This window comes from Crocuta crocuta, unplaced genomic scaffold (genome assembly GCF_008692635.1).
Source record: "Crocuta crocuta isolate KB4526 unplaced genomic scaffold, BGI_CrCroc_1.0 scaffold282, whole genome shotgun sequence".
Lineage (NCBI taxonomy): Eukaryota > Metazoa > Chordata > Mammalia > Carnivora > Hyaenidae > Crocuta > Crocuta crocuta.
In genome coordinates this window covers 4,628,132-4,649,224 of record NW_027529174.1, presented here as the reverse complement: position 1 = coordinate 4,649,224, position 21,093 = coordinate 4,628,132, and the positions used below count along the sequence as shown (strand labels likewise).

The window sequence follows — 21,093 nt, the reverse complement described above, 5'->3', positions numbered from 1 at the left end:
CTCAGGAATATGTTAACTTATAAGATACAGAGCAAGAATTCAAACTAAAGAGGGAGAAATTACTAAAACCACACTATTAACAACAACAACACAAACAGGCCCATAAAAATGACTTAAGACAGAGCCAGCATGAGTGCTTCTAAGGTGATTTCTAAAGGTAAAGAGGAAAGAGTTCTTGTACCACCTGTGGAATATTCATTTATTAGGCTTAGAAGGAACCATATCTTATTTATGCTATCTAGGGTTTATGGTCCTCTTAGCACTCAGACTTACAAGCTGCTCACTTAATTCTTGCTGAGGGGTGCCTGGGTGACTTAGTCGATTAAGCATCCAACTTTGGCTCAGGTCACGATCTCACAGTTTGTGGGTTCAAGCCCCACATTGGGCTCTGTGCTGACAGTTCAGAGACTGGAGCCTATTTCAGATTCAGTGTCTTCCTCTTTCTCTGCCTCTCCCCAACTCACACTCTCTCTCTAAAAAAAAATGAATGCTTAAAAAAATGTTTTTAACTAATAAATTCTTGCTGAATGAATGCCTAGTGACTATAAATGTCCTGAGATCCAAATGGGGGTCAGAGATCCCTAAGTGAATTATATCTTTAACCTGAGCCTGGAGTGGCAACACTAGGATCACCTCACAGTATCATGAATTTCTCTCTCCACCAGTTTCCTCATCACTCACTAAAAATTTTCGTAAATATCCATTCATCATTAAAATAACGTTTCTTTGAACTTGGTGCCCCAAATCTGAACCCTGCCCCCAAGCTATTCTTATTTTTCAACTTCTATTTGTTGACACATGGCACGCACAAATGGAATATATATGCTACCATTTTTCCCTAACTTCTTATGCCTCTACAGTCTGGCTGTTTCTCCCTCCTCCACTATGTCAAACTCAGGGCTCTTTGCTAAGTTTTTGTACATTAAACCCTCTGCAAATTGTTAACTAATCCAGCCCTCTTGAAACTCTCCAAGTAGGAGAAGTCAAAATACAACATACTTATTTTTCCTTAAGGTTTAAACGTGATAGTTATTTCTACAGAGCCAAAGTATCATTCATATGCTTAAAATATTATGTACTAACATCTTAAACACTCAAACGAAGGAAGAATGTCTGGGTGGCTCAGTGGGTTAAGCATCTGACTCTTGATTTTGGCTCAGGGCATGATCTCGTGGTTTGGTTCATGAGATCAAGTCCTGCATTGGGCCTGTGATGACAGCACTAAGATTGCTTGGGATTCTCTCTCTCCCTTTCTCTCTGCCTCTTCCCACTTGTGCATGTTCTCCCTCTCTCAAAAAAAAAAAAGATAAAACATTAAAAAAAAGAAAAAGTAAAGGAATAAAATAGAATATAATTTTTTTCTAATTATGGTATATATATTGAAGCAGTTCTCAAATTATGATTTTTATTTTCCTCTAATTATTTATAGCCTCTAAACTTCACATGGTGAATATACATTCCTATTGTAAAAAGAATAAAAAATATGCTGTTACATACACACACACACACACACACACACACGCACACAAATATCCCAACATTTTAACAAGGGTTATCTTTGGATAGTAGGATATTTTGGTTGATATAAACTCTACCTAAACATCAGTTTTTCCTAATATTTTCTGGAAGGAGCACATGAGACTTACCTAACTGGAAAAGTAATTTACATTCCCTCAGGAATTGCTTCTAATATTATATCAGAGAATTAACAAAATGTTAAATTTACACAAACATAATCACTCAGCTTCTTAGATTTAGTCAAAAGGGTATGTATATCTAACAATCTTGATAATGACAGATAAAGCAGGTATGGGCTTTCAACAAATTGTCTTCTGAATACAGTTTCTTCCATCTCTGGCTTTGGTTCTCCAGTTCAATATTCATTGTTTACATTTACTTAGTGCTATTTATATGAGCCAAACAAAGACTAAGAATTCAGGGCCTCTCACTGTCGCAGTAACTTCAGATTCTTCTTTTGAGAAATGAATAAAATGGCAAGGTTTGTATCACAGTCAGATTTTCAGAGAACTTAATTTTTCCTTTATGAGAGAAATTTAAAAATATTATTTGAAAAGTTGAAGAATGGAAATCAAGCAGAACCCAGTTATTTTGGCCAACAGCAATGTGTTCTAGTATAGACAGAGAATGTTTTATTTCCCAATGTCGTCTTTTCCAGGGTGAGTGTAGGAAAAAGAAATGGAGGCATGGGTTCTAGTGGTCCCATAGTCCACTAGTTCCTTGTTCAATCTGTGGCAACTTCCATAAATGTGGTGCTATCTTACCAAATTAAAAACTCAGAGTTGGTCCAACTGACACCGAAATATCTTCAAACCTCAAGATTTGAAATCCTATGTTAAGGTCAATTGCTTAAAGGGCTAAACTTGCTTAGTTAACAGCACCAGAAAAATACCAATCCTGCATTATTCTGTGGATCATATGTGCATGTCTGATAGCATAGACATATGCTATCATAAGACAGGTAAAACCTTCACTTGCCTCTACTCAAACAGAATAAAGTGAGAAGCGAGAATAACACTGTATGTTAATGATACTGGAATTAAAATAAAATACATATACATACACATATACAAGCCCTCACAAGAGCTTAGTTACACTGTAGTAGGGCTAAAAAGATAGAAATGCAACAACAGCATTTTCTACATTTCACAAACAGAATATTTGGGGGTTGTGCATATTGTCCCTTTGTGTTGAGATAGAGTTACTGGACTCTGAATTAGTATATTCAAAGACTCACTTCCTTTCTGATTGCCCATAATTCCTCCTCAAGAATCTGTGACTGTCTTTCATTATTTTCAGATGTTTCAGTATTTTATTACAGTTCTGTCTTGTAAGAACAATACATGTATAACTCTTAACGTTCCCTTCATCACAGAGGGACAAGAATTAGCATAACACTTCAGAAATTGCTTTGCCTCCTTCGATCACTTTTCTCCTGGGCTGTCACGTTCTGTTCTACTTGTTCCTCCCAGGATAGGCCCTGCGCTTGGGAAGAAGGACAAAGACTTGCTCTGGTTCAGTCCTGCTACTGTGTGGGTAAACCTTTCAATTCTGGGATTCAGTATTAGGAACTCACTTGTCCATAGACATAAGCCACATTCCCTAATGTTCACTATATCCATAATAAAACAAGTATTTTCACCTCCATCTGACAACATTTTATCTAATATTCAGTTGATTCAGAATCTAGATGGGGAAAGCAGTGTTAGGTTATTAGATCTCCAATACTACTATTACAAGAACTACTGATGCTACTATTTTTAACACTACCTATGGCTGTCTCACATCAGCCAAATCTAGCACAAAGGATGTGTATTAGATACTGCATACCAGTCAAAAGCCTGCTTAAGAATTCCATATTACCAGGTAGGGCTTTGCAGGAGAAGGGCTTGGGCAGAAGATAATCATAAGGCAGTATATATACGAGTTTATTCAATAAATACCTTTCCCCACACAGAAATCTTAGATAAGAAAATCACATAGCATTCATTATATTGCCCCTAACCTGAATCCTCTCCTACCATCCCTATCACAGAGAATGGATTCTGAAGTTGTCCAAGCTAGAAAACTTGACATGTCTTCTCTTAATCCTCTACCATTATATCAGCCACCACCCTGATAATTCTCTCATTTAAACACTCAACTACTCCTTTCCTCATTCTTACTATTACTCAGTTTAAAGTCACATCATTGTGATTTATAGATGTTATAATGGGCTTCTGACCAATCTCTACAATGTCGATTGTGGGTGTTGGTTATACTATTGTATGTTGTTTGACAAAACTATACACTAAAAATGATGAATATTACTATATGTAAACTATGCTTTAACTAAACTGAACTAAAAAAAAAAGGAAGCAAAATAACAGCAACAAAAAATCCACCCCATGAGTTTGACTCACCTCTCAGCTCCCACTTTGCTATCAATAGATTTATCCCCCACACTGTCCACCAGAAAACTCATTCAACAGGAAATGTGTGCCTTTACTCTGCCTTCCTACAAATTTGTCATGACTCCTCATTGAGCATTAAAGTTAAGGCTTTTGGAAAATGGTCCTAACCCCCTTCCTCATAATCCCCATGACCCTTTCTCATCTTCTACCATTCTTCATTCATCCCAACCCTCATGCACCTTAAGCCCTAATAAAAAATGATCTAAAAAGGATTCTCAGAACAACCTATGCCCCTTCTTACATCTTTGCACGTGTGGGGAGCTTTTAAAAGAATTCCGATTCTAGCCTCCCCACCACACCCATTTTTAAAAATCAGACTTTCTGGGGTGGTTCAAATGTGAAACCAGACTGAGAACCACTGATATAGAAATGGCAACCCCTTAAAGGAGAATTTTGTACCTGAACCCTATGAAGGCACATGACATTCACTCTAACTTGCTGAGCTTTGGGCTTTTTCGTTTGACTCTCAGTCTCTCATGGACAAGAGCCTTGACTGATCTCTCCATTAGCACTTCTCAAACTTCACTGCAAATTCAAATCACCTAAAGATCCTGTTAAAATACAGATTCTGATTCATAAGTCTGAGGTGAGACCCGAGGTTCTGCATACTTAATTAGCTTCAGTTGAGCTAAGGCTTCAGGTCCCCAAAACACACTGAGTAGAGCGGCCGCACATAAAAGTTGCTCAATAAACACTTATGAAATGAATAGGTATCATCTATACCATTCTTTACACTTTGCTAAGTAACCAAAATTGTAGTGATGTGGCAGAATCATGTAGGAGAAATCTCACTTATTCTTTTTTTTTTTTTCACTCTCTAGTTATGACAGATGGTTAGTTCCTGACAAATGGTTAGCTCTTACCAACTCTCATTTTCTTTAGCGGCAGGTAAGAGGTCAGGCAAGAGAATTCTTCTGGGTTACATGTATGACAAATCATTCTTGCATTTATGCTCTTAGCATTAGGGAGAAAATACATATTTGAAGTAATAAAACTTAAGTCACTTTAAATACATGTCATTAATTAATAAAAGAAACATTTTCCACTGCCCATCATACACCAGGCACGGTCTTAGGAACTAGATGTGTTAACTCATTTTATCCTCTCCATGAGCCTCTGAGTGGTTATCTCAATTTTACAGACCAGGAAACTGAGACGTAGAAATCAGGCACTTGCCCAAGGACTTACGACTAGGAAGAGGCAGAGGTAAGAACTGCCCAACCACCCATGCCTATTATACAACCTAGGTAGTAGTGGCAGCTACCTTCTATTGAGGCTCTATCTCAATCCCCTCACTCCTTCCATGTCTGATCCTGTATAACATAAGTCTGATCCACTCCTTCCATGTCTGATCCCTTATAACATAAGTCTGATCATGTCACATCACAGCTTAAAACTCCCCAATTCTCCTATCATACTTTGGCTCTTACGCTAAGCCCTTACTCTGCCTTACGGTGCATTCCTTCTGCCAATTCCTCCAACTTCATCTCCTACCACAAGCCCTCCGAGTTTGCAGGGCAAGCTGCAGGGAGCCATGCCAGCCTCCTACTGTTCCTCGAACATGTCAAACACATTCCCACCTCAGATCCTTTGCACCTGCCACTAGGTCTTTATATTCTACATCAAGACAGTCACACAGTCTCCTTCGTCTCTTCTTTCCATCTCTGCTCAAATTTCTCATCCTCAAAAAGGCCCACCAGCTATGCTATGTAAAATGGAAATCCTATCACTTTTTAATCTTACCCACCATATTAGTTATATATTGAATGAATGACTTCATATCCTTCCAACAGTACTTTAAAGTCACCATTTTACCCTGTTTGCAAATGAGAAACCCCCCAAAGGTCAATGAAGATCAAAGAGCAACTAAGTCACTAAAGCCAGGACTTGAAGTTACTATACTGATGTGAATACAACACCAGCAACGTAATCAGAGTCTTAGAAGTCTTCTCAATCGTGTCTCACACTTGTCTCTTCTTTTAAACCATGTCCTCTGAACTCAAAAATATTAGCTGATTATTCTGTGTTTTGTGGAAAATCAGATTGGGGGAAGAAAATAAATCACTTTTCTGAACACCATGGCATCACTGGGGTCCAACAATTGTGTTTAGTCTCTGAAGCTGCTAGCTTCTGGATACCCTATCAGCATCATCTGTACTATCTAATACAAGGCTTTTCAAACTTTTCTCTGTAGGAACATATATGCGACAGGCTATGAGCACAGGCTCTGAAGTAAACTGCCAAGGTTCGAATTCTGACTGCTACTTACTAGCTGTGTGATCTTGGGCAAGTTACCTAACTCCTCAATTTCTCTGTTTCCTTATCTGCAAAATGGGGATAATTATAATACCTCAAAAAACAGTTGTGAAAATTAAAAGAACCAAGATATGTAGAGGGCTAAGAAGAGTAATATGCTCTCAAATGTTAGTTATTAATAGTCTCAAATTTCAACACTTTCACAAATAATATATACACCTTAAAAGAAATATAAATGCATCAGTGTATGATAATCCCAGGAATAAGAACCACCCTTTGGATTGGCAGTTGATATTTAATTGAATGGATGTAACCTAAAAGTTTACAGGAAACTAAAATTCAGAAGAAGTGAGCCGGGGAGGATATGTAATTCCCAGATTTATTGCCACCTCCTATCTTTTGATTTTGAACTTGAAGACTATCAGCAAAGCACACTAGTCAGTCTTAAGAGCTAAAAAAAGAATGGAAAGGAAAACAGACCCAAACCTTTTAGAGATTCATAAATCACATCTATGTGATTTAATTCTTTTTTAATTCTCTCTTGAAACAAATCAGAAGTCAGAACAGTCCACAAAATGATGCACTTAAATCCCCTGTGCAAACATGCCTGACACACTCTGTAGGGACCCAAGCTTCCAGGTGGTATAGACATGGCAAAAGTAAGCCAAAATCACAACAAACAGACATCAGCAGCTATTAACTTCTCAAATAATTACAACAAACTTTCTGTATTTCTAAGCACTGAGAGCTTATCAACTGCTTCAGGAGAGTAAGGAAATTGTCTATCTTGTTCATCACTGTTTCCCTAGACCTGCAACAATAATTGGTACGTAATAGGCCTTCAGTAAATATTTACACCAATTATTAGGCAAATTAATATTACCCTTCACAAAGATGATGACAAAAGATGAGACAGTAACTTATCTGTACTCTAAGCAAGATGTTAAGATATTTATGAATTCTTAGAGGTTATTTTTGATAGCGCTAACTTTACATCTAAGGTATATAATCATACACATTTTCTAATGGTAAATTATCAAGGATATTATAAAATATTAAACAACTAGTGAAAAATTAGTATGAAAAATGTATTTCCTTTTGATCTGTATATTAAAACTATTGGGTGTTATATGGAAACCAACTTGACAATAAACTATTTGAAAAAAAAAAGATTTGTATTATGCATAAACAAGCTTTTCTCAGACTTATCTTATGCTTAAAGAAAAGTTATTAAAAGTAATGATTCATGATTCAAAAAAATTAAATTAAAAAATTTAAAAAATTTAAAAAAATAAAACTACTGTCAAGTAATTCAAATTGAAATTCAAGCTATTCAACTCATTCCAATAATTTCCAATAACTTTTTAATTTTTAGAAATTGCTGGTGTAATCTTCTATATGCTGCAGCCATCCCTGGCTAAACAATGCGCTAAGTTAAGTCACAATTTGATATAAGAATCCACACCAAACTCTTGTAACAACTTCCCCGTTAAATGTATTGTCATGACTCCCCAGCTCCTTATTCTTGTTACATCCCAGGCAGATCAGGAAACAACTTGAGCACCGTGATCAGGTATGTTCCTGGACATCAGAAAGACTGGACCAAGGACAGAGAGCACCCATAATAACAATGATGCCAATACCACCTACCTACCACCCTATTCAGTTTGGGGCCACCTTGCAGGAGGGCAAGGGTTGCATCCCCACAATCATCACTTGCCACCACCCCTCGCTGCCTGCTGCCTCCGTGCCCTCAGCAGCTCTGGGGGACCAGCTGTGTCCACACCAACACTCTCCGAGGCCCTACCTAACACTCTTCTCTACTGGGCAACAGCATTGGGTAACTTGCAGTCCCAAAGAGAGGAGGATTTCTCTTTACTCACTAATACAGTAGAATTTTAATGTTTAAAAAACAGGTTTGAGGGGCGCCTGGGTGGCTCAGTCTGTTAACCATCCAACTTCAGTGCAGGTCATGATCTCACGGTTCGTGGGTTTGAGCCCCACGTCGGGCTCTGCGCTGACAGCTCAGAGCTTGGAGCCTGCTTCGGATTCTGTGTCTCCCTATCTCTCTGACTCTCCCCTGCTCTCTCTCTCTCTCTCTCTCAAAAATAAATAAAACATGACAAAAATTTTAAAAACAGGTTTGACAACACAGCTATGTACCAACTGATAATCAACCCTGAGTATTACTATCAGGTGGTCATAACACTATGTTGAAACATCTTTGATACAAATGAATCGTTAATCTGTTCATCTGGAAGACAATTTGAGTGATTATTCAGAAGATATCCATTAAAAATACTTCAATTTATAAATTACTAAGACCACAGAAACAAACTAATTCCAATTAGGGTTAAAAAGTAGCTAAAAAAGGTAGTCAGGGAAGGCTTGCCTGAGAAGCAGAAATCTGAGCAGAGATTCCAAAAAGTGAACAACAAAGCCACGTAGATATCTGAAGGAAGAACATTCCCAAGTCGAGCTGCAGAAGAACTAACTTCAAATGCCCTGAGGCTGGGACATACTTGGCATGTTGAGGGATGGCAAGGTAGCCAGTGGGGTGCGAAAGTAATGTGTGAAGGGAGATCAGTGAGAGATGAGGTAGGAGAGGTATACACAGGCAGGTCTTGTGTGGCCGTGAAAACAATGGTAAGGAATTTGGATTTGACAGTAGGTGTGATGGAAGGCTGTGGGAAGATTGTGAGCAAGCAAATGGCATGTCAGATTTACGTATTCATGGGATTCACAAGAAACTGTATTATCTGTGTATCTTTTGTATGTCTTAATATTTTTTATATTTTTAACTCTCTGCATCCTCTACTGCACTGTGTTAAATGCTGCTTTGAGGCTGAATAAAATGAATCCTAATAATTGAACATTGGATTTGGCAATATGGAGGCCATTAGCGATCTTGACAGAGATGTGAAATTGCTGGGAAGTATTGGTGGGAGGTGGGGTGTGGGGGAAAGGATCCTAACTGAAGTGAACTCAAGGGAAAATTGGAGCAGATGATTGGAGAGATAGCAAGTATAAACACCTCTTTCAAGTTTGCTGTAAAATGGAGCAAGAAATAAAACAAGTTGGAGGACCTTGAGGGACTAAGTAAGGAGATGCTACATTCTGTTTGTATGTTGACTGGAAAAATCCAGTAGAAAAGATTTTTTTTAATGATGATCTAGGAATAGGGGAGGGTATGTGACAGAGGTAAATCTTCGAGAGAAGTGAAAAGGGAGAGGACCTAATCTGCAGAGGTGAAGAAGTTGTCATTAGATAGTAGCAGAGACAGTACCTCTTTTTTTAATACAAAGTAAAGAAAAATATGTGGGTTACAGACAACATCACATTTGGTGATGGGAAGATATGGATGTTTCTGGTGGCTTATATTTTCATAAACAAGGAAGAAATGCCTGAGACTTAACAGAACTGTTGCTATGAAGCTGGACAGCCAGGCCATTAAAGTTCACCTAACTGAAGTCATAGGGGTGGAAGAGGAGCACAAAACTATGTGACGATTAATTATAAACAATATGTCATATTTGAGGCATAAGGAAATAGAAGTATAAATAGTATACACCACACTCAAAAATTCATCAAGCATAAACTCCTCAGGTGCTTTTTAATCCTTTTAAGAGTTCTGGGATGTTACAATTATTACTTATACTTAGATCACACTGACAGACTAGACACCTGTTTTTTCTGGTCACATACTTAAGGTTACATCTCAGTATTATCATTTAACTTGCTTCCTATTTTATGATCTGAAAATTAATCTTACAAGGTTACAGCTATTGTGGCTTTTATAACTTCATTCCACTTTTTTTCTGATCTGCTAAGAAGAATGCTTACCAATGTCAGTTTCCTGATCATTCTCCCTGAGTTTGGGTGTGGCCAGACGATACTATTAGCAACCTTATATCTACCTAATTAGAGAACAATAAAGTTGACCTTTGAAAGTATGCACTATCAGAAAGTGTTTTCTCTTCATCTATTTTAAGGGTTACATTTGTTCTCTATGCATATAAATAATTGATGAGAATGAGACTAAATCAATGAACATTTGAAAATATTTTCTACAACTGTATTACATCTCAACTGTATTTAATCTCAAGATATTTAATTAAATATAATTGCATTTAATCTCAAGATATTTAAGTGTTTTGGGGCGCCTGGGTGGCTCAGTCAGTTAAGCTTCTGACTTAGGCTCAGGTCATGATCTCAGTTTGTAGGATGGAGCCCCACGTCCAGCTCTGTGCTAATAGCTCAGAGCCTGGAGCCTGCTTCAGATTCTGTATCTCCCTCTCTCTCTGCCTCTCTCCTGCTTATGCTCTGTCTCTCAACAATAATGTTTAAAAATTTTTTTAAGATATTTAACTGTTTGTCAACACTCATCTAAAGAAAACTAAAACTAAACTATGATAATTTCATGTATTGTACAGTTTTCCTTCCACTGGTTCATCTGTCAACATCTCTCCCAGAAATTAGAGCCGTTTTATGAAGGATTACTGTGAATATGGGCATCTGCACATTTCTAAAAGGTTCCCAGGTGTACAGTTCTCCTCAATGTCAGCATAATTCCATTTCTCCAATATCTTGAGCTAGATGTAGTTGCTGTCTGACAAAGCAGTGCGTGTTAAGGCTGTATTTACCCAATACAGCATTTAAAAACTGACTACTGTAACTGCTAATTTGCTTGTCTGTATTCCCCTCTAGGTGACGATTTCTGTGGGATCAGGGGCTGTGTCCATTTAGTTGATCTTTGTGTCCTCAACCTGACATATAGTAAGAGGTCAATAAAACATATGCTGAATTAGTGAAGGTCCCAGAACTTCGGAGAGTAGTTAGGAAGACCCACAGCGGTCCCACTTACCTGTGAGATCCAGAGTTCTGTCCACAAAGACCACTGATGCCCTGCCTGTGGCAGTCTTCCGTCTGTTCTTGGCAGGGGCATAATTAGCCAGATCTGCAGCGATGATCCGACTGAGGGAGCCTACGGCAAAACACTCCTCCCGCACCCCTAAATGCTCACACAGAGAACTGAGGCCTGACACCAGGCACCTGATCTTCAGAAACAGCTCAGGGGTGAGGGCGGCGGCATCCACCTCACTCGGGCTTCCTAGCCTCCTCCTGTCCGGTCGGGCACTGTTAAGGAGATGCACATCCTGGGGAAGCAGTGGAAAAAGGGAAGCGAAGGCTGGAGTCAAGGCGAGGTGGGGAGCCACAGGGGCGAGCAATAGCGGGACGTGCAGCACCTCGGCGGTGTAGTTCATATTGCCCATCCACTCACACAGCTTCTCCTCCAATTGCTCGAACACCGGCTGCTGCCCCTCCAGCTCGGCCGCTGCAGCCGCTGGCACGTGGTTAGCGGTGAGGTGGACAGCGTGGTTCACGGCTGTGACCACCACACAGTACTGGAAGTGACTGCGACAGATGATATCCCGTAGGGTCTCCACGGTCCGGCCTTTCAGCAGGCAGCTCAACACGAACACCGCCTTAGGCTGCTTGGCTCCACCACCAACTGCGGCGGGCTCGAACTCCCGCAGGTGACACTCTGGACCTCCCACAGCCTCCAGAAGGCGCGTGGATCCGCAGCCCCAGTGCAGGCTCTCGGCGCAGGCGGCGTCCAGGTAGACCAAAGCCCGTTTCACTTTGGCCAGCACCTGCTCCCAGCCTTGCTGGGTAAAGGACAGCACGCCCGGGGCGCTCATGATTGGGGGCTCGCAAACTGCGGTAGGTCGAGTACAGGAACTTGTTTTAGAACTCACAGCTTCCGGGAATTGGGCTCCGGGAGGCTTTGACAGTCAACACAATACACGTGGTGCTGCCTCTGACGCGTCCAGTGTCCGCGCACGTTGATGACGTAGCGGAGCGTGATTGGCTGGCCCAGAGAACGCGCGGAAGGACGGTGGGGGCTGGGAAGAAGTGGGCAGGGCTCGGTGGCTCCTGGGTGCTTTGAAGTGTCTACGCAGAGCTAAACTGTTTTCTTCTCGTCTCGTCTGTGCTCGGGTTACCTTTCCCTGCGTCTTGAGAAATCTCGGGAATAAGAAAAGCTAATCCGAAATTTGGCATTTTCTTTGGTTCTTGAGCACACCTCTAAAAGCCGCTGTGCTCATCTAAACCTAGAGCCGCCAATAGAAGTTAAAAACAACAAAGTGATGTGTAATGGATTGCTATAACACGTATGTTATAGCGCTCAAGCCTCATAAGAAACTTACTGGTCTCATTTTAACTTTCCCATTTTCTTTCTCTCATTTCATCGGCACTAAATCTGGATCTGCTTCAAAAATCCTAGATTCCAGCCCCTTTGGCCCATCCATCCTTGCCATCACTGGCTTAATCCACCATTATCACTCAGCTGGACGGTAGCAATGATCCCCCATCGTTTCCCAGTTTTACATCTCCCTCCAATTCAGTTTTCTTCCTAATGAACTAAGCTGGCCCTACCATTTCTGGCCCAGTTGCCTATAGGATACAGCCAGATTCCTTATAATGGCACCAAAATCGTTCATGATTTCTCAATTTCTCTCCAGCTACTCCCTGCCTAGAACACTATATACATGCACAACTAAGTCAACAGATTGAGCCCAGAATGTTTCACAAGTTCAGTTCAATGCAATCACTATTTGTTAAGCACTTACTAGGTATAATCACTGACCCAAGCAACAAAGGCCTAATGATTAATAAAATTCCTTGATCCATGAAGAATTTTCACCTCTTCTAAGTATTTGCAATATCATGAGGTAAATTTTAACAACTTTCTTTTCTTACAACATTGTACACTAAAGGCCTGGCACATCCAACACTAGAAAATAGCATGTATTCAATAAATGTTGATTAAATGATCAATAAATGTTCAATTCATATCCATATAATAAAGGATATATTCAATCAACTGTTAATGGAAATGTACAATATTTGGGACACTATATTAAGCATTGAGAATAGAAAAAGGCACAGCCTTGCCTTCAAAAGAATCTGAAACGAAAGGACCCACACATGTAAAGAAAGCAAATGCATTACAGTATAGAAGCATTTTTTTTAATGTATAAGAGTTACAAAGGAGGAAAAATAAATTCTGACTGACTTAAGGAAAAAAGGAAGTGGTCAGAAGAAGTTTCATATAAGACATGAGTTTTGAGTTGTCTTCAAAGAAAACAGGTGTTCACCAGGTGGACAGGATGGGGAGGAGCATTCCTGGCAGTTCAAGTAGAGATTGCAGCCTGGACAAAGGTATAAAGGCATGAAACCATATAACACATTCTCCGGAAATACACACAGTTTTGTATAGCTGGAGTGTATCGTTTGAAGAGAGGCCCAAGCTGAAACAAGAGCTAAGAACTAGAAAAAAGGGACGAGATCAGAGTGAGTCTTATTTTTTATTATAAATAGTAGCAGCCAATTGAGTTAAAGTATTGCTAGGAGTGGATATAATTTTGTTCACATCTGGACTTTTAGCAGGGGAAAGGATTCTAAATGGAAAATGGTTTGATAAAATTTAGGACAGGGGAATATTTAGAAAACAGTCACAGCAACAACTCTGGGTAAGAACAGATAAGAATACCAACAAAGGGGCTGGACAGAGTAGGATATATAAAGCATGTTAAGCAGATGGAGCCCAAAAACCTAGTGACCAGACTGACAAAGAGAATAAGGGAGAGAGAGAATTCCAGGTTCACACCCAGTTTTCTGGCTGGATGACTGCTAAGTAGCTGTCACTGAGATTTGGAAAACCAGAAGAGAAGCAGATTGGGGAATAAATTCACTGAGTTCAGTCAGGGTATGTGTTTGTTTGTTTGTTTAATTGTGGAAAAATACATAAAACTTACCAGTTAACCCTTTTTAAGCACACAGTTCAGGACAGTTAATTATTTGCACAATGTTGTAAAACCAGTCTCCAGAACTATTTTATCTTGTGAAACCAAAACTTTACATCCACTAAACAACAACTTCCCATTGCCCTTTCCCACCGGCAACCACAATTCTACTTTCTATTTCTATAAGTTTACCATTCTAGATATCTTATGTAAATGAAATTATACAGTATGTCTTTCTGTGGTTTATTTCAGTTAGCATAATGTCATCAAGGTTCATCTAACATATGTGTCAGAATTTTCTTCCTTTCTAAGGCGAAATTATATTCCATTGTATATACTATTGTGTATACTGCATTTTCTTTATCCATTCATCTGTCAGTGGGCATTTGGATTGCTTTCACATTTTGGCTATTGTGAATAGTGCTGCTAGGAACATGGGTATACAGATAACTCTTTGAGACCCTGATTTCAGTTCTTTTGGGTATGTATCTGGGAGTGGAATTGCTAGATCATATAGTAATTCTATTTTTACTTTTTCTGAGAGATGTCTGTTTTCCAGAGCTGCTGTACCATTTTAGATTCCTACCAACAGGGCACAAGGTTCAAATTTCTCTGCATTCTCACCAAAACTTGTTACTTTCTGTGGTTGTTTTGATATTAACCATCCTAAATGAGCGGGGATTCATTGTTTTGAAGGTACTGTGGGACATCCAGGTGAAAACATCTAGTAAGCAGTTGGATGTATGATTATAGACTGCAGGAAAAAAGTCTGATAATTTGAGTATCTGCAAATGGGTGTACCTGAGATTGCTTAAAGAGCATGAAGAAAGAAAGAAAATGAGAGTGATGGACAAATCTCTGAGCAACATTTCCTGATCTACAGAAGAAATGAAGCTAGTGAGTAGGCTTATGGGAGAAACAAGCTTCAAAGAGAACAGAGTAGGGGCATCTGGGTGGCTCAGTCTGTTAAGTGTTGGACCTTGTCTCGGATCATGATCTCACAGTTCATGGGTTTGAGCCCTGCACTGGGCTCTGTGCTGACAGATCAGAGCCTGGAGATTGCTTCAGATTTTGTGTCTCCCCTGCTTCTCTGTTCCTCCCCCACCTGTGCTCTGTCTCTCTCTCAAAACTAAATAAACATTAAAAAAAACTTTTTAAAGAGAGTGGAGTAATCAACAGTGGCAAATGTCTGAAAAGGGAAAAGTGAGATGGAATCTAAAAAAAAAAAGGTGACAGATTATTGAAATTGAGGTCAAAGAAAGTAGGTTGGCCCCTAAAATTCAGGAAGGGAACAGTACTGTGATGTAATAAGATCCAGAACATAGCCTTGAATGCAGACTATTGAAGTGGAGTAAATGGAGGTTGTTGAATAATTAGATTCTAGGAAATTGAAAAATATGAGACAGCCAGGATGCGCAAGCCACTCATTTTGATGCCAAGTAGGAGAGAAAAGGAAGACTGTGGATCAGACCCCAACATCATCTGTGAATGAAGGGATATGAAGACAGAGAGGAAGAGGTAGTAAATGAGGATGCTATGTGCTGCCAAGGAGGATTTTCACAGGAAAATGGAACCATAATGGTATAATGGTGCCCCACAAGAGTCAGGGAAGTGGCAATACTACCTCAGGCTCTACAGTACAACAGGGTGAAGGGAAATGGTGGGCATCCAGCATAAAAAGAATAGGAAAAGTACTATCTTTAAAGAGAAGTTATATTTCAGTTTCAGTGAATGAATAAAGACATCCTTCTGCTAAAATATTGAGATACTGGACATGTATACATAATGGAACAAAGGTAGGGACCGAGAAGTAAATGCAGAATTGGGACGTGAGCCTGAAGAAACTGGGGGAAAACAAATACAGAGAATGTAGGGAATGACACTCTAAGAGTTGACAAAAAATGAATAAGAATTGAGGAGATATGGAGGACCCCATAAAGTTGTGCAGTGCACGACCTATATGGCCAAATGCAACCCAGGGCTGCCAGATCATGAAGAGGTTAGTAGACAACATGGCAGGAAGTTTGGATTTTACTGTATGTGTAACAGGAAGCCATTGAAGGGTTTGTGTCACTCAAAATGCAGTGTGGCAGTGGAGATGGAGGGAGTTAGACAGATTTGGGATATATTTTACAGGAAGAACTAATGGGACTTGCTAACAGGTTTTCCTCAGTATGAGAGGGACTCAGAAGGGAAAAACAGGAATCAAGGGTAATTCGTTGGGTTTTGGCTGGAACAATGTCGGATAATGATTATTGATCGAGGGAGTAGTATAGGAGTGGGACAGGACAGGTTTGGGAGGGCAACTTATAAGTTCTGTTTTTGGCATAAGTTTGACACGCTTATTCAACATCCAAGGGAGGCATCACTGAAACATCAGAGTGAGCTCAAGGAAAAGTTGAGGCTGCAGATGGAAAAATGGGAATCATTGGCTGTCAATGACATATGATCACATAGACAGTGTTAAAAGTCATGGGACTGGATAAAATGACCTTCAGAGACAAGGTACACAGAAAGGAGAATCCAGAAAAAAATCAATTTCTTATTCTCAGATATTAGGGTGGAGTCAAATGAATTCCTGCTGAAATTACATACTTAAAGGTAATCAGAATTACCTTATTTCAATGTGATTTGTACTTCTTTGTTCAACATAATTAGCAATTATTACTGCCCACAAAACCAAACATATCTCCTTTTGCCTCATTTCCAATCCCTCCACATGCATGGTCAACATTTGGCTTAAGGGTTTACTAAGCACTTATCTGGTGAATACAGAAATAAAGAAAAATTTGTTCTCATCCTTAAAGAGTGTGCAGTTTACATAACAGTATAGATGTGAATAGGAGATGGCACAATTTTGCAGAAACAAATAGCAATATAAAATTTAGTATTAAAATATGTCAGAATGCAGAAGAAGATGGATAATTGGGGCTGAACTCCCCACTGAAGTATCTATAAAGGAAGTATCTCGAAAGAAACTGCACTCTACATATGTGCAGTTATTCAGGTTGTTCAAAGGACAAAAGGCCTAAACCATAGCATACCACCATCTTGCCTCTAATTTGTCACATGCTTGGACATCTGAAACCTCATTTTAGCTTTGCTATCCTTCCAGGAAGCAGGTGTCATATGATATTTTAATATATCAATTTACTGATGAGGAAACTGAAGAACATTGAGATTTAAGGGACATAACTAAAGTTGGCAGTGAATAACACAGTCGGGCCTAAATCTCATATTCATGCAAAACACATTTACTAGTACTAACTGCCTACCAGATATTGAGCAAGGTACTTTTATTTGATCTTTACTTCTTGCGATCATTTTAATCGTCACCTATTAAGCAATCCCTTTCAGTACTTCTCAAAGAGCAACGTATTTAAACCGATGCTTGGTTGTTTTTGGGTTTTATTTCCCAAGAATCAACAAACCATGCACACACAAACACACCCATCCACCCACCCATACACAGACACACACAATGATAAAATGGAAAACAAATAGAATATACAGAGTATTGTAGTTTGATAAGGTCATAGGTTTATACGATATCTTCGAATTACCTATCTTTAAACTCTCTGCTGCTGAGTAGGAAGAGAAATAAGTGTATCCAGGCAAAGAACTCAGTATAAAAGGAAAGAAGGAAGAGGCCTTTTAAAAGTGGTTATTAGTGGTTTATGGGCTTTTCTGCTTGTGAAAATATTTATTTTCAAAGCTTGCCTGAAATGCTACCTCCATTGTAAAGGTGATTCTGATGCCTTGGTTATTATTAATCAACTCTTCATTTCAGCTTAAGCAGTATCTTGAAAGACAAGCTTATTTTAGGCAGTCGAAAGGAGAAAGACAATCCTTGGCAGAAAGCAGTTGGTTCTTCCATGAAAGCACCAAAGTTCACTATAGACTCACGGAATAATAGACAGGCCTAAGAGTGATTGCCTTATGATGCTCCTAAGCAGATTATAAAATCTTCATTTCATTACTGTCAGTAGAGGCCACAATCTACTAAGTGCTAGGCACCACATCGTGAATAAATGACATGTAAGAAGATGCCCTGTTTGAGGAAGGGAGTCCTAATAGATATAATTACTATAGGATGTGATAGACACATGCCATTGAAGCAGCATAGAGTCTAGAAGGGTGTAATTAACTCTGCTCTACCTACCCTCCCATAAATCTATCTCATCTATATCCTCTTTCTTACTGCCTCCACTCCATCTCATTTTGGGTTCCTCAATGCACCAAGTATGCTTCTACTTCACGGCCTTTGCACTTCCTATTTTCTCAGTCAGATAGGGCTTCACCCAGAAATCCACAAGGGCTTACTTCTTTTCTCCATTCAGCTCTCTACTCTTATGTCACGTTATTAGAATAGCTTTCTCTGACCTCTTGTTATAAAATTGCACCTAATCCCTCTTCATCACTCTGCTCTAGGTCTCCCAATCCTGCTTATTCTTCTTTCCTTGTCACAACTTGATAAAGCTGTGAATTTATACATTTATTGTATTTTCCTCCATTAGAACGAAAGCTTCACAAAAGGAAGGACTTTGTTTTACTCATTGCTGAACCTGCATAGCCTAGAAGAGTCTCTGGCACTTGGTAGACCCTCAATAAACGTATTTATAGAACAAAGATATGGGAGGAAATAAAGTGGGATTCAGGAAAGATTTCACAATGTTGGCTATACCTCAACAGAGTTTAGATAACGGAGACTGGGAATAGCCTTTGAATCTTCAAAGATAAAGGGAGATTAAAACCACATGTTTAAATAAGGGGAGATGGTGTGGCATTGTTGGGATATAAACATTTCATTTGTGTTTCTATTAAAGCATATCCACTTTTTTCCCTTGTAGGGAATTAATTAAGACCCTCTGACTTTCTCAATAAATGGAGAGCTTTTTAAGGGCAAGGACTACGCTCTACTCATATTTTTGTTTTCCAAGTTCTTAAACAGCAGATAGTCAGTAACTGTTAAATAAAGAACAATATTTATTGACCAGACAGCAAGTAAACCCATGGTTGAATTGTAAACTTTTCTGTTGGAAAGTGAATCTCCTGTTTGAAAACTTTTGGACCAAAAGAAACCTTAGAGACCATCATATTCAGCTTTCCCACTTAATAGATGAGAAAACTGAAGCAAAGAATGGTTAATTACCTGAGGTCACACAACTAAGTAGTTACAGTTAAGAACTAGAACACTAATTTTGACCCATCGTAGATTATCTTCTCCCTGAAGGATGTGTTCAAAAGTAGCCTGATATTGTGGCATTATCTACTAAAATAAAAACTGCACATTATGATCTTGGAGAAATATTTTACAAATCTGCAAGAAGTCATTTATAAGGCTTTTCATTGTAGTGTTTTTGGGGGGCGTGGTTAAAGTGAAAAGTTGAAAGCAATCTAAATGTACATCACTAGGGAAATAACTATATACATTTTGTGATAGACATGCTATGGAATATTGAGAAGCACTTAAAAATGAATATAGTTTTTTTAACATGGTAAGGATTTCCAAGACACTTAATAAAAATAAAAATTAAAAAAAAAGCAATCCGCAGAATGATATACAGTATCTTCCCCTTTAAAATTCGTTAATCTTTGGTTCTTCCGCCAAAACAATACATGTGAAGTGAACGTATAGAAAATCTGAGCATTCACACCAAACGGAAAACGATGGATACTTCTGCCAATGGACGGTAGTGAATGAGGGGGTGATCTTGGACCTTAGTGTAATGTTTTAGTTTAGCAAAGAGAATGCATTATTCACTCACTAGCTTGGCTTTCGCTTGCTGTTGAAATTAAATTTTCAATAAAGTAGGCATTGTTTTCTTCTCTAATAAGAAACGGCAGTGACAAGGTAACGATTGTGTCAAGAGTGATACATGTGAGGAGCGAAACAAGGCCTTTCACAGGATTAAAAAAGAGACAAAAAAGTTGGGAAAGAAAGCGTTAAGGGGCAAGGGAACCAAAAAAGTACAATAGCCGGCAAAGGCAATACGGGTTATTAGAGAAAAGGTTGGGGGAGGGTAACACTCCCCGACGCTGGACGCCAGACGAGAAAGCCACGCTAAAAACGCAAGACGGGATTCCACAGGGGCGGGGCCAACCACAGCGCGCATGCGCAACTACGACCAGGTGGCCGGCCCGCGGAAGCGAAGCCTCCTAAAGACGCCGCGCGCTTGGGTGCTGCTGCGCGTGCGCAGGCGGACCGCCGCCGGAGTCGTCTTGTTTGCAGGCTGAACGCCGCGGCCGCCTTCCCTGGATTTGAGTCTCGCGCTTTCTTCGTTCGCTCGCCGGCGGGTTCGCGCCCCCTCGCGCCCCCGGGCAGCGAGGCTGGGAAGGGGTTGGCGGGGGCTGTTGATCGCCGCCTTTAAGTTGTGCTCGGGGCGGCCATGTCGGCCGGCGAGGTCGAGCGCCTAGTGNGGGCCGAACCCCGGGCTCTCCGTCCTCCCTGCTGGGGATTCCCGGCCGCCTAGCCTGCGCGCGCCTTCCCCTACTGTCCTGTCTCGATTCTGAGCTCTGTTGGTGTGTCTGTTCTTGCCCCTTGGCCTTAGGATGCCCTCCCTGTCCCTTTCTTTCAGAAACAGTTTTTCTGTAATAATAGCCAAATAAAGTTGATGCTGTAAAACTAACGTCTTGTTTCTTGATGGTCAGTTTGTATGGAATGCACCTGCAAGGGTACCTCCTTGTCTGAAAGGCGTGCTTTAAAAATAATTAATTAAAAGAGAGAGAAAGAGATGGAATACATTATGGCCCATAAAGAAAACCCCGAATGTCTCCTGTATTAAGGTGAAGTTTTTCTTTTTTAAGAGACTGCTCTTTAACCCACATCATTAGAAGTATCTCATGTCCCTCAGGCATATAGTTTTCAGTTCTCTTGTATAGATCTTTTTTCCCCAAAATAAGTTCAGTGCACTCTGTACTTCCCTCTTGAACGGGACTTGACATCTAGCTTTTAATTTTTTATTGTCACGGTCTCCTGTCTGTTAATGATAGCGAGATTTGAAAGTTAATTATTTGTTCCTTGCCTAAAATATGTATTCTTCAGTAAAAGTTTGACC

The 21,093-nt window shown here is 39.7% G+C and overlaps 1 protein-coding gene across 1 annotated transcript in view; it reads right to left on the bottom strand.

Moving 5' to 3' along the window:
- The window catches only part of SCFD2 (sec1 family domain containing 2), a 394,702-nt gene extending 382,683 nt beyond the window's left edge, over nt 1-12,019 (bottom strand). The window contains exon 1 of the mRNA XM_077757780.1: nt 11,092-12,019. Within this exon, the coding sequence (XP_077613906.1) occupies nt 11,092-11,929 (838 nt within the window). The 5' untranslated portion in view covers nt 11,930-12,019. The remainder of the gene's footprint in view (nt 1-11,091) is intronic.
- Nucleotides 12,020-21,093: the final 9,074 nt, after the last annotated feature.